Genomic DNA, 13975 nt, shown 5'->3' with positions numbered 1-13975 from the left:
ATCTTCCTGGATAATATGCTTTAAAATAATTTCATAATGTTTTGTCTTCAACAAATGGTTATATATTAAAATAATCAAATAAATACTTCCAAATATAAAATTTGGTTTTATAAATAGGTCTTGCTTTCCTAACATGTTACATACTGCTGGTCACATGAGTTACATAAGAGATACTGGTTTAGAATCTCCTCTGCCTGGTTTAGACTTCAAGTCCATCTTTCCTATCTATAACTTGACATACTCAAATATCATAGTGCTCTGAGTTAAATAGACACAACTTGGAATCTTTTTATTCTATCATTAACTGTGTAAACTCATATAAGTTAATTGTTTAAGCCTTACTGGTACCATTTGTGAAATAACAATCCTTTGTTCTAAGAGTAGGTTAGTTGAGAAGTGAGATAATATTTGTACAGAATTTACCAGAAGCACCCAACACAGGCCTCACCAAATGATAACATAGTGATATTTTCTCTGAAAACAGTAAGTATACTATTATAATGGAATTTATAAAGCCCACCTGGAGTGAAAACAGCATTTGGAATCCATAATGACGATAATATTAATAAGCACTGTTTATTGTGACGTGCAGTACACAGAGCACACATGAAGCCCTTCAGGAAGTGGTGCAGGCACCTGTTTTCACTTGCTCATTTCATCGGTGCAGGTGAGATCGTGGCTCTTCATTTCACCGTTTTTCGTTTTTCCAGAGTCTGCTCCGTACTACACTCCCACATCCCAAAGCTGAACGTAGCTATGCTCAGTACGAAATCACTCAGCTCCTCCCAGGCATCGAACTCTTCACAGATAAATACAGGGCTGACATCTCCAGTGTTATTGCAACTCTATACTACATCATCCGTGAACTGCACTACGCTAAGTACAACCTCACAGTGAGTGATCTGTAAAATCAACCACGCTTTTTTAAAAATGTCATTAGTATCATAAATTACCTTCCATGCAATAATGTTTTTTATTATGACATTTTCATAATGTGTTTTGATCATATTCATCTCCCACATTAGTGCCTCTTATCTCCTACTCTCTGGGATCCTCTCTTCCCAGCTAGTACCCCTTCTAGTTTTATGTTTTTTGTTTTGTTTTGTTTTTTGATAACTCAATGAGTTCTATTAGGGTCACTTACAGGAACAGTGGTGAGAGGTGATTTATAGGAGTGTGGGAACCTTAACAGTGTTTACATGGCCAAAGGAAATGTCCCTGCCCTACCCCTAACCATCATTTGATCCTTAGGGTCTTGTGAGACTCTCCTGTCCTAGCTACCCCTAGCTGCCTATAAATCCTCAGGGAGAAGTGAGGCCTCGTAAGTCTCTTCCCATGCCATGCCATGCTGTTGCTGGGTTGAATCGTGTGCAGGTTTATATAGGTAATCCTAGCTGCTGTGTGTTGAGTGCCATGGCCACCTCATGCCCAGAAGACAGCATTCCATAACCCTCTGCCCTGTCCTATGACTCTTACATTCTTTCTGTCCTCTCCTCCATAATGTTCTCTGAACTCTGTTGGAGACAGATGTCCTATTTATACCTAAGTCTTGAGCTGTCATTTTTCCTCAAGACTTTGACCGGTTATAAGTCTCTGCAGTTACCTTTGTTCTCTGCAAAAAGAAGGTTAGCTTCTTTAACCGAAGCTGACAGCGGCACTAAGGGATGAGGATAGATACAATTATTTAGAAGACAAGTAGATGGGCACACCATGTCCGTTTAGCAAACCCAACAGTAGCGTCCCCCCCTCAGGCCTCAACTCTACTGTCACAGGCTTCTGACCAGGTTTTGAGTACCAAATGTGAATCCCTTCCTGTGTCTCAATTCAGAGTAGAAAGCGGTTGGTCACCCCTATAACAGAGCCGCCACTATTACACCACCAGACACATCTTTTACAGTAGGTCAGTTGTGTAGCATGTGGTCCATAGCTGAGTAAGACTATTGATGACAGTTCTTTCCTAGTCTCTGGCCTGGCAACTTCTAGTACTCTAAGGGCTAGGCAGCAAGGAGGAAGCTTCCATTTCATTTCTAGCTTGATTTCTCTGTTGCTATGACCACTGCATATGGCATCTTAATCAATAGGGTCTCACCATCTACTTCTGGTGGGCAACCAATGTGATGAAAACTGCCTGCATTGCTTTGGGGGCTGTAGGGAGCCCTCTGTAGACTCCTAGTGCCTTCCTCTGCACTAGGGTTGTCACTTAGTAGCCTATGGCATCTGGAAGAACTTTGTCTGCCCACATAGGCCACCTCCATTAAAAATCACTTATCATTACTTTTGAAATTAGTTTACCAAGTGTCATGTTTTCTTATGGATTTTTCATATAATCTTAATTATATTTGATCCTTCTCCTCATCCTCACCTCCCCAATTTCTCTCTTCTCCTTACCTGCTTTAAACTTCTTTTTTTTTTTTTTTTGGTTTTTTTGAGACAGGGTTTCTCTGTGTAGCTTTGTGCCTTTCCTGGATCTCACTCTGTAGACCAGGCTGGCCTCAAACTCACAGAGATCTGCCTGCCTCTGTCTCCCAAGTGCTGGGATTAAAGGCATGTGCCACCACCGCCTGGCCTGCTTTAAACTCTTTACCTGAACCCTCTCCCCTTCAACTTTATATCACATGTGTTCTACTCCTCCCCGTCTTTTAAAGCCTCTTAATTCATTGTGATATATTTCCTGACTTAACATCCACTTTCCAAATTTCACTGGTGTGTATTTAGTTAGTTCTAGTACAACTTGTAAACCATGCATGCTCCAGATTCTTCCCTGTGCTTCCAAAACTGTGTTCATCCATAGTCTCTTGTTGACATTTTTATTTGCATTACATATCTATTGGATTATTGTCTTTTTTCATACTCTCTTCCTTCCTTCTTCTTTCTCTCAAGACATTTGCTGAGATCAACTAGAATGCCTCACTGATGTCAAACAGGAATCCGGGGCATTTAAGACTCACAGAGTTAAGGCATAGTTCTTGTCAATATCCAAACCTCGAGATGAGTTTAGCTTCTATCACATCCTGTCTCTTCTCTGTCAAAGATATATTGAAGAGCAGCAAACTCTAATGGTGAGATAAAAGGCAGTCAGTCATTCCTCACTGTCTCCAGAACCCCCAAGTCTGAATACAGCTCATCAAAGTGTATATCACAAATCTGAAGTTGAATACACTTAAAAATAAACTAATATGCTCTAGACTCTGGCCATTTTGATTTTCCCTGCCTCATCTCTTCTTTTTTTGTATGCTCTTCTGTCTGTTTTTGAAGTGTCTACTCCCTTTCACGTCTGCTTTTGGTAACAATTCTTTCTCCTTTTCTGCCTCTTCCAGCTCTTCAACAACTTCCACATCTCCTCTCTTTTTTCATATACATGTTTTCTATTCTCATGGTGTACTTGTTCTTCTCAATGCAACTCTCTTCTTATATGAAAAATATCTATCGCCATGGATATAAGTTGTTAAATGATAAAACTATGCAGTAAAGTGAAGAGGGTGATGAGTGCATTCAACACTGGGCAGATTTGGCAAGGATTTGTTTACTAAAAAAACCCAACCTAATCGAATAATACTCTGCTTCCTGTAGCGCAGTTCACTTCTGGATTGGGACATGCTTCCATCCCACGGGGAAACCCTAGCCGCCTCCCATAGTCATATATAATAGATAGCACTGTGCTTGAAAAGAAATGAGACTTTTTTCCGTCTAAAGCTTCAGAAATTGAGATTTCTTTCCTGAATAATTGAGCAACCGCAGCAATAAAATAGTGTGTTTTTATTTCTCATTAAAGAAAAGAAACTAAATCTCAAAGGTAATTGCTCTTGGTGTTTAGTGCTGCATTAATTGTAGAAAGGGTTTTGTTTTACATTTGCAGTGCATAATTGTAGAAAAGTGTATTACGTTCAAAGTCATTTAAAACCAATTCCAATCTTTTACAAATGTGATTGCTGGTTGTAGCTTCTAACTGACCCACCATTTGATGTCTCCCCCAACCAGACACAAGCAGTGAGCAGTTTCTATTTTATGTTACATTAACCTCGAGGAGAAACCACTCGGCAAATGAGACGCCTGTAAAATACAAAAATTTGCTCTGAGACAGTCATAGGACTCATCCAGGTCGGCTGGCTGAGGCCTATAATCCCAGCTACTCAGGAGGCCGAGACTGGAGGGTCACAAGTTCAAGGCCTGCCTCGGCCATTTGGCAAGTTAAACACTAGCCGGCTAGTGAGAAGACACATCTCAAATAAACAATGGAAGTCAAAGACGCCAGGAGATATAGGGCAGTGGTCGAGTTCTTGCATAACATGAACAAGGCCCTTGTTTTAATCCTCAGTCTAGAGAAGGTAAAATAATAATGGGATCTCACCCTTTGACATGCCGGGTGCAGTTGTAGGAATATGCTTCCGATCTGAGTTGAGATCAGGAGCTGTTCCAATATCCAGGCAAAACCATCTCCTGCTTTGATGGGTAGTGGCGCAGTCAAGGGGGATGCCGGAAGTCTATGGCCATTCACATAGGCACAGGACTTCAAGAATAACTGGACTGTGGCTTTAACTCTAGGACAATAAACATACAAGGAGGAGAGAGAGCTTTAGTCAATGGAGTCTGTACTCTCTAAAGGCTGGGAGTAGTCAGAACTTTGTCCTCTTCAGCAGTGTCTCATGGAGTACGTGGGGCACATTACACTTTTTCCATGGAAAGATCCCGACTGAAGACATTGCAGGAGACACTGATATGAATGAATAAGAGCTAGTTAGGAGGCATGAATGTAAGTCCTTTGACTTAAGTTTTGCGTTTTCTGATAGCATGTTTGCTAGGATTTTTCACATAGTCTTCACACACTTACGTTGTTAATACTTTTTAAAGAAGATAATTAGTTGTACTTGAACTGTGTACTTAGAGATGTGACAAATGACACAGTCTGGGAACTCTAAGTTTCTGATAGCATCTTTAAGGTCTAGTAAAATTAGGAAGCATATGCTAATACAGTGGATAATCTTGGTTGCTAACTCGATGGGATTGGGAATCACCATGTAAACAAACATCTAGGCCAATCTGTGAGAGGCTTTCTAGATGAGGATAATTGCAATAGAGATACTTACCTTAAATATGGCCCCACCGACTGGGGCCTGAACTAAATAAAAACAAATCGCAGGCTGAGCGTCCACATTTATCTCTCTGCCTCTTGATTGGGCTACAATGTGGACCCGCTGCCTCCCGTACCTGCTGCCATGCCTGCCTCACCAGGATGGCCTGTACTCCTCAGCTACGATGGACCTTTCCTCCCTTCAGTTGCCTTTGCCAAGTGTCTTATCGAAATAATAAGAAAGGTACCTAACATAACCAGGTAGACCATTTCATTGATACAAGTGATTTATTCTGCTAATGTGGAAACGTGATACTTTGTGTAATACATCCTACAGTTAATGTTTGGCAAAACTTGATTACTAGTCTGTTAAGTTGATAAGTTATATCTTAAATCAGAGAATGTTTTTTTTTCTCCTGGTAGGTTCTGCCTCTCCTTGCATTGTACCAGTATTTTGTGACTATCATTTGCCAAGACATAGTCAGGAATCTAGAAGTAAGAATCCTCAAGGTATGTTACAGACTTTTAATACATTTGACATTCTTTATCTTCTAAGGATACTGTTTTACATCAATTTGATTCTAATTCTTATAAATGAGCTGTTAATAACATGGTATCATACTGACATAAAAATGATGCGGTTTGGTCCTGGGAAGCTCACATCGCAGTGAAAAGCACATACATCTCTTCCAGAGAACCTGAGCTCAATTCCCTGCACCCACCTTGGGCAGCTCACAACCACCTGTAGTTCTAACCTCAGAGAGAGGGTCAACTATGTCCTCTTTTGGTCTCCATGGGCACAATATACACACATATATTTATAAATTAAAACATACATGGAGTTGATTCAGTGGTTAAGAGCACTTTCTGATCTTTTATCTTATTATTATTTTATACCTTTGCAATTTTCATTCATGATGTAAATGTTTCCACTGCAGTTGTCCTCAAGGCATCACTGGAGAGGCAGATGGGATAAGAGATGCATGCCAGATCTTGCGGGTGGAAGGGATTAGGTTCTAGAACAGCACTCCAGGACGTCAGTCTAGCTCACCTCCACACAGCACTCTGGGACATTGCTCCAGCTCACCCCCACACAGCACTCTAGGACATCAGTCTAGCTCACCTCTACACAGCACTCTGGGACATTGCTCCAGCTCACCTCCACACAGCACTCTAGGACATCAGTCTAGCTCACCTCTACACAGCACTCTGGGACATTGCTCCAGTCACCTCCACACAGCCCCTGAGACATCGTTCCAGCATACACTTTCCCCCTCGTTTGGAAGCTCTCTACTTTTCTTCCCCCAAATCCTTCCTGTTTTTCAGTGAGGAGAAATTGGACTTCTCTGTAACCCATATCTCCATCTAGACCTTTTGGGCTTTGGAGAATAGTCCATTGCTTTCTATTTCTAAATAAATCTTTAAGGACTTCATAAATGTTCATGTGTTCCCTGAAAATGTCTGGCTTCCCATCTGAGTTGCTGACTCACGGATTATCGTGCTTTTGAACTCTAACAGCACATTTTAAAAACCTAACCCCTTCTCTCATCAAGTTTCTTGAGGCTAGGATCTGTATCTTACTCATCTTTTAATTCCCTCTATTATCTTGGGTAATAAGTTCACATATTTGATAGTCGTTAGTTGATTTTTAGATTGAACTTTACATTGGTAGACAATTGCCAAGTGCCTATTGTCTATGTGTATGTTCACTGCCACACACATTCTAGAGTTTGAGCCCTGGAACCCAGATAGTAGAGAAAATGGATTTCCACAAGTTGTCCCAACTCTCATACATGTACAGAGGTAGTCCCCATTAAATAAATAATATTTTGAAAAGATTTACTGAATACCTCTTATTTAAAAGCACCATGTTAGGAACTTGAGTCCAAGACATGTAACCCACAGTCTTTGATTATAAGGACATGAAAACTGGGGGAGAGATGGGGTGCACTATAAGTTGGTAACATATGCACCTGTTACTTGATTACTTGCAAGTGAGTGTGGTGAGAATTGTTCCCAAAAGTTTGACCAAGAAACAAATGGCTTTGAGGTATGAGTATTTCACCAAATTCGGAGAATTTAGGCTTGAAAATAAGACAGCTAAATGAGTGGGAAAGAGAACATTCTTGGAAAGATGTAGAGGTGAGAACGTTTTGAGTTGTTTAAGGCACAGAAGTGGTTTTGTGCTATTGAAATGGAAGTTGTGAGCAGGAAGATTGTAGAAAATAACAGGAGGAATATCAGAGATCTATGCTGGGTAGCTGTTTCCTCCGGGTTGCACATGACCATTGCTGTCTTGGATTAGAGCAGACTGTCTTGGATCAGAGTAGACGACCCTCAAGAACCAAGAACAGGCCTGTTAACATTCTCTCCCTGGAGAAACACAGAGGTTCTTGGGGCTTACAGCCTCACAAGACCAGTCTCCTCCTGGAGATAACACTATAGATAAACAATCAGCTGTTTTGGGACTCTTTGGTAAAGTAGTTTTTTGTGAGTTGTCCGTGCTTCAGGTGGATTCTTCAGTAAATGTCCATGTGTTGCCCAAGGCACTTTCTGGTGGTATAGTTGCCTTCGAGTCTCCCATGAGCCTGTACATAACCTCAATAAACTCATAGTTCACCAAGGTAAACCAAGACAGAATTCTTTCTTTGGTCTTTGGTCATGATTTTATCATAGAATAGCTTTGAGGCCAGTGAAAAACCATGTTCTCTGTTTGGAGGTTCGGCTAGGAGGGATATTCATGACAGAATAGTGGTCGGCAGAATGATACCACTAGATCTAGTATCTGCCAATACTGCTGGGAGCCGTGTAAGATAGATCTGAAAGCCTACTGGCACAGTAAGGTTGAAAACTGGGACTCGGGTCTTGACAGATGCAAGGCAAAAGGATAGATCCCACAGAGGAAGAGATGATAGTCTGTGTGAACAGGACTTGTGTGACCTTCCTGAAGTAGCTGGGGTAAGTAAGTGAAAGAGAAACATTAGAGGTGAGAAACACCAAGTAATGGTGCTCTCTGACTAACCAGGCTGTGAGGGATAGATCTTGCGGTCAAGTTTCTAGAGTCCAGTAGAGTCTTCCAGGGAACATAGTAAGACTTCTTCATGACATGCTGCTCTGTTTCATGTAGACCTGCTAACCCCTTCAAAGATTTATTTTCAACATCTCAAATATTTCCAGGAAGGGTACTGCTGCTTCAGAAGGCATATGAAAGTTTGGTAGATGACTCGTTCTCATTGTCTTCTGGCTTGTGTCCACAGTACAGGTCACCGTTACTTCAATTGTTTAGATTGATAGAATGAAATGAAGTCGGAGGCAGCCTTGGCTAATGCTGTTTTGGTTCAGTGTGTTGACCACACAGAAGTCTGCAGGAATATTTTCTTAGAGGGGTCAATGAAAGTAATGGCGACCTGGGGTCCAGAAGAGTCCATTTATCTCCCTAAGTTCTTGCTTTGATATTAGATGGCAGCGGGGGTGGTATGGCAGGGAAAGGGACCACCATCTCTTGAGCAAAAACTGCAGTGCGCAGCTCAACAGACAAGTGACTTTCTCTTCCCCACTAAAAACAGCCTTCTGGCCTTTTATGTTTTATTTTCATGTTATTTTTTTAACCGGCTTCTCCTTACTTGCCTTTTTTATTTCCTTAAAGTTTATTTGTCTGTTTTTTCCATTCTTGAAGTTCCGAAACCAAGAATGGAAAGGAGAACAGAAACTAGAGTGTATTGGCATGTTGGAGATAAATTGATTTGTCTCTTTCTATGTGGAGTTTTGTGTGTGCGTGTGTGTGTGTGTGTGTGTGTGTGTGTGTGTGTGTGTGTGTGTTGTGTGTGTGTTGTGTGTGCGTCCAAGTTTTGCTTTATTCTCTGTATCCATTCATTTGAATCCTTGCCCTCACAAAGTCCCTGAACATTTTCAAAGCATAAATCATGTAAGGACCGTTTCTGGTTCAAAGTCTGCATAACTTATTTCCCCTGCTGACATTGAATGTGGGGCCTTCATATGGCAGCAAGAACTTGTCCTCTGAGATACACCCTCAGTCCTTGTTTTTTTTTTGAGGCAGAGTCTCACTCTGATAAGGGCTGGCTTGAAACTCTGCCCTTCAAGCACTAGGATTCAAGTGTTCACTGTCAAACCCTTCACTCTGGTAACCTCTTTTTCACACAGCAAGAAGAGATCTCTACTGTGGTCTACAGGCTCTCTGTACTTGGCTCCCACCTGTACCCACTTCCTAACTCTCTCCACCACCCTCCTCTATCTCCTGCCACACAGGGCCCATGGCCTTTGAGCTTAGGGTCCTCTTAGTGTGTGTTCTCTCTCCTTTACATGATTCCCAACTCTTCTCTTGAAGGGTACTTCTTCATTGAAATTTTCTAAGACCCCACTGTTGAAGCAGGATTTTTGTCAACACCTCTAAGCCTCTCTCTCTCTCTCTCTCTCTCTCTCTCTCTCTCTCTCTCTCTCTCTCTCTCTCTCTCTCTCTTGTTCAAGACAGGGTTTCTCTGTGTAGCTTTGGAGCCTGTCCTGGAACTCACTCCGTGGACCAGGCTGGCCTCGAACTCACTGAGTATTGGGATTAAGGGTGTGTGTCACCACTGCCGGGCCTTCTAAGCTTTCTCTTCCTGTGCAAGACCCACATGTGCCACTAGTGTTTGGTTAACGACGAATCTCAGGGGGCTCTAACCTTCAAGTGGGCATGCTGTCCAAGAGATGTTCAGTAAGCAAATTGAATGCCGACTTCCCTTCCTGTAGTTTCCAGATTTAGACCAACTGAATTGTATTCAAAACAAGCCTTGTGGAATGTACAGCTATCAACCGGTTAAAATTGTTAATCATATGCCTTAAAGTTGACACTGTTAATTATAGATAAGAAAATTAATAGCTGTCTCTGTGTTGACACACTGTGCTTTCTTCTGACTTTCCTCAGAGGGTTCAAGAACATCAGGAGTATTTTTACTTTGTTTTTACCCAGTTTCCCATGGGAACCATGGGAAAAAAGAGAGAAGTTCAATTAATTCTTAAAACTTCTCCATGGCTGTTATACTTCTGTGTCTGCCTCTGATGATGCAAGCAATAGCTGACAAGGGCCTGTTGTTCTGAAAGCCCCCCGCTGCTGTTAGCTTGCTGGCCCACTGCACAGGTAAACAGGCATTTTCACAAGCACATTAGTCAGTATTAGTGTTCACTCACTAATCAGTGAACACCGAGCCAGTACACACTACCACCATTAAGCCGACCTTTTGTGTCTCAGAACCTTATGAGTTTTCTCTCCAACTTGTATTTTATAAGCAAAAGAAACTAACGTAAAATCTTTTTTTCTTTCTTTTACAGATCGAAATCCTTATAGATTTAGGCTTTTTTTCTGAGGCCTTTTATGAGCTATCCCAGATTTTTTATGGAAAAAACATGCCATGCGCCATCCCTGCTGGCTACAAAGCTACAGTGAAAATTAAGGTAAGCTCTCAAGCTGGTTGAAAGCTATATATGTGTAAATAATTATATATATATATATATATATATATATGATATCTCTATCTATCTATCTATCTATCTATCTATCTATCTATCTATCTATCTATCTATCTATCTATAATCTCCGGAGGCTGCATTCCTAAAATCCAGGGAACATTCCCACAGAGGTGCGTTCAAAAGTCTCCAATGCTCACACTTGCTGTTAAGTCTGGTTCAGCAAAATCAAGTTCCATTTGTCTGGAGTGGGAAGGTGCTGGGAGGGAGGGAGGGAGTGTGGTCTTGGAGAAGATTATTACAGTGGCATCCTGGCTTGGGTATACCATATGTTGCTTTTTATTATAGGTATCACAGTGGTCTCTTTAGGCACATCTGCCAACAGAGCCCAGATCTGTAGATCTGATCTCATCACATTTGTTCAGTGTTGTTTGATCTCTCTGTATATATTATTTGGATGTTTTTAATCTATATCCCCCCTCCCTTTTCTTTCTCCTCCTTGTCCTCCTCTTCCTCCTGGATCTGGGGAAGAAGTCCAGGGCTTTGTGGATGCCAGCCAGGCGCTGCCTCTCTGCTTTCTCTCTCTCCCCGTTCAGCGTTGTTGAGATTTCTCTGAGAGAAGAACAGTCTCCATTTTGCGCAATCTATTTTGATTTTAGAAGAGAGTTTTACCTGACTTGCTTAATTTGTATTTGTAAACTGGCTAATTGAAGCATCCTTGAAAATGAGTACTGAGTTTACAGTGAGAAGATAAATTAAATTGGAGTGAGTTATTATATCCTTCTGTTTCGGTTTTCCTGGTGATCTGGGACTCACTGGGTGACCTTGCTTTAGGCAGATGCTGATTAGAATTTTGATTTCATTGTAAGTAGCAATTTCATCACTTGAGCATATATATTTAAAACAGAAAACTAGCAATAAAGCAAGTGTGTTTTCTAAAGGGAGGGGAAAAAAGCATGGAGTTGGACAGATAGGGAGGTGGGAACAATCTGGGAAGAGATGGGGGAGGGGAAACCATGCTCAGAATATATTATATGGAAAAATTTATTTATAATTAGTTCGCACATTAAAAAAATAAGAAATATACTGAGTGCTCTTGGTCTGCAATCATGAGGCCCAGAGTTCAAATCACTACAGCAGCGTTAAAACCCTGGGCATGGCTGCATGTGCCTGTGTCCCCAGCCTGGGACCCCAAGAGCTCATTAACAAGCCAGCCTAGCAGAAATCCTCTAATTTGGTAAGAGGCTCTGTCTCAAAGAAATACGTGATAGGGGAAGACACCTGACGTCCTGCTCTGGTCTCTGCATGTGCACATACAGACACATGCTCCTGCACACATGTGCATGGAGCCCCCCCTCACACATACACAAATAGCAAGTCACTCTCAGGGGGAGCTGGTTTGTGTGAGCATGAGACTGACAGACACATGTAGGAAGAAGTTGAATTCAAATTTAGAGGACCTGAAAGAATCAACAAAATGAACTTAAGTTTTGAAAATCACCCTTATGAGCTGGCATCATATCTGTGTGTTGTGTTTATTACTTTAATGAAGTCCTCTAAAATGTACCTCCTCATATTCCATACAAGTGCTACAGCGCCATCATTTATTATAACAGAGGCTGGGACATGGTGCTGTAGTAGAGCAGCTCTTTAGCATGTGTGAGGCTCTGGGATGGAAACACAAGGGTGAATATGGGGCTGGGGAGCTGGTTCAGTTGATTGCCCAGGATGCATAAAGCCCTGGGTTCAGTCTCATACACTGAATTTTGAAAAATGACAAAATAAAAAACTTGAGTACAGCTGTACACGCCTGTAATTCCAGTACATTGAAGATCATCCTTGGCAAGTTTGAGACCAGCCTGGGCTTCATGAATTGTGAGGTTATGTATAGAACATCTTAATAGGGATTTCCATTAAACAATATGAATATATATACATATATGTATATCTACTTATAAAACATATGTCTAATATATATATGGATGTATACCTGCCTAGCTGTTTATGACTTGCCTACTTCTCTGTGATGAAACACCATGACCAAAAGCAACTTGGGGAAGAAAGGGTTTATTTGGCTTTCTCTTCCACATCCTAGTGAATCATTGAAGGGAGTCAGGATAGGAACTCAAACAGGGCAGGAGCCTGGAGGCAGGAGCTGATGCAGAGGCCATGGAGGGGTGCTGCTTTCTAGCTTGCTCCTCATGGCTTGCACAGCCTTTCTTATAGAGCCCGGGACCACCAGTTCAGGGATGGCACCACTCACAGAGGACTGGGCCCTTTCCCATCAACCAGTAACTAAGCAAATGTTGTACAGGTTTACCCACAGCCCAACCTATAGAGGCATTTTCTCAATTGAGGACCCCTTCTCTCTGATGACACTAGCTTGTACTTAGAACTACCCAGTACACTACCTATTAGGAGAGAAGTATGCATCCATTTCCTGTGGTGTAAATGAATTTATCCTCTTGTCTGGACTGAGTTAATACTATTTTCCTGCTTGTCTCCTAGTCAACAGTATTTTATTATTATAAACAGCTTGTCTTTTGTTATTAAAATTAGAGTTTAATAGATCCAGACTGTTTCTTGAGTGCTTACTGAATGCAGGCACTGTTCTAGGCATGGAGAAGGAGCGGTGAAAACCTGCATGGAGCTGCTGCTTTCCTGGAGCTTGCTTTCCAGTGAGGGGGCAGATCATAAACTCTGAGCACATGTCTCTGTGACAGGTGGCAATGTGCTGGGATCACAGTCCAACAGAGATGACAGGGAGAAGACTGGCCTGGGCGGTGGGCTGTTTTGTTATTCAGGTGTTTTTGGAAGGCTCTTCCTCATTAGCAACTTGTGAAGGACACGAGCCAAGCAGAGATCTAGGGGAACTGACGTTCTAGGCACAAATCACTGTGGAACAAAGACCATGGGGAAGATGCTTGTGAGATATTACTGGGGAAGACCAGGTGAGCCCAATGAGGCTGTGGGAGGGAGGAGGGATGGAGGGGAGGACTCGGGAGCCAGGGAATCTGACTGTGACATAGTGATTATTGGGGAGACAGTAATAGTGGAGGGGGTGAGCAGTGTTCTACTTGTACATAGGTTGCGAAGGAAGAGCTGGCAGCATTAGACTGGTGTTTGGAGGTGGAATGTAAGGGCAGAAGTCAAAGATGACTAGAGTATTCAGCCTGAGCAGTTGGCAGCTAGTTTTCCTATACTGTGAAGGAGTTGAACATGCTGCGTATGAGATCCATAGACAGCTAGGTGGTATAGCATCCATAGTGTACAGTAGTAATGTCTGGAACTCAGGGGACCAGTGGGAGTTGCATAGATGAAGTTGGGAGTATTAACACCGAGATGTAAAATACTAGGATGTGCTGGCTAGTTTTATGCCAATATGATAAACACTATCGTCGTCAGAAAAGGGGAAGACCCAATAGAGAAAATACATCTGTCAGAGCG

The 13975-nt window shown here is 41.9% G+C and overlaps 1 protein-coding gene across 9 annotated transcripts in view; it reads left to right on the top strand.

Annotated features, from left to right (window-relative positions):
* Positions 1-13975, top strand: part of Cfap54 (cilia and flagella associated protein 54) — a 323915-nt gene that overhangs the window by 161137 nt on the left and 148803 nt on the right. For 8 of the 9 annotated variants that reach the window (XR_008221626.1, XR_008221627.1, XR_008221628.1 and 5 more), the window contains 3 exons: positions 711-893; positions 5492-5578; positions 10394-10516. Coding sequence is in view for 6 of the 9 variants with exons in the window: in XM_052753120.1 (XP_052609080.1) it covers positions 711-893; positions 5492-5578; positions 10394-10516 (393 nt within the window). In the remaining 3 variants the exon portion in view is untranslated. The remainder of the gene's footprint in view (positions 1-710; positions 894-5491; positions 5579-10393; positions 10517-13975) is intronic. The other variant, XM_052753121.1, reaches the window with a different exon arrangement.

Source organism: Peromyscus californicus, unplaced genomic scaffold, assembly GCF_007827085.1.
Source record: "Peromyscus californicus insignis strain IS unplaced genomic scaffold, ASM782708v3 Scaffold_24__1_contigs__length_46423439, whole genome shotgun sequence".
Taxonomy (NCBI): Eukaryota; Metazoa; Chordata; class Mammalia; order Rodentia; family Cricetidae; genus Peromyscus; species Peromyscus californicus.
The sequence above is the reverse complement of the archived record's forward strand: the minus strand, read 5'-3'. Positions and strand labels throughout refer to the sequence as shown.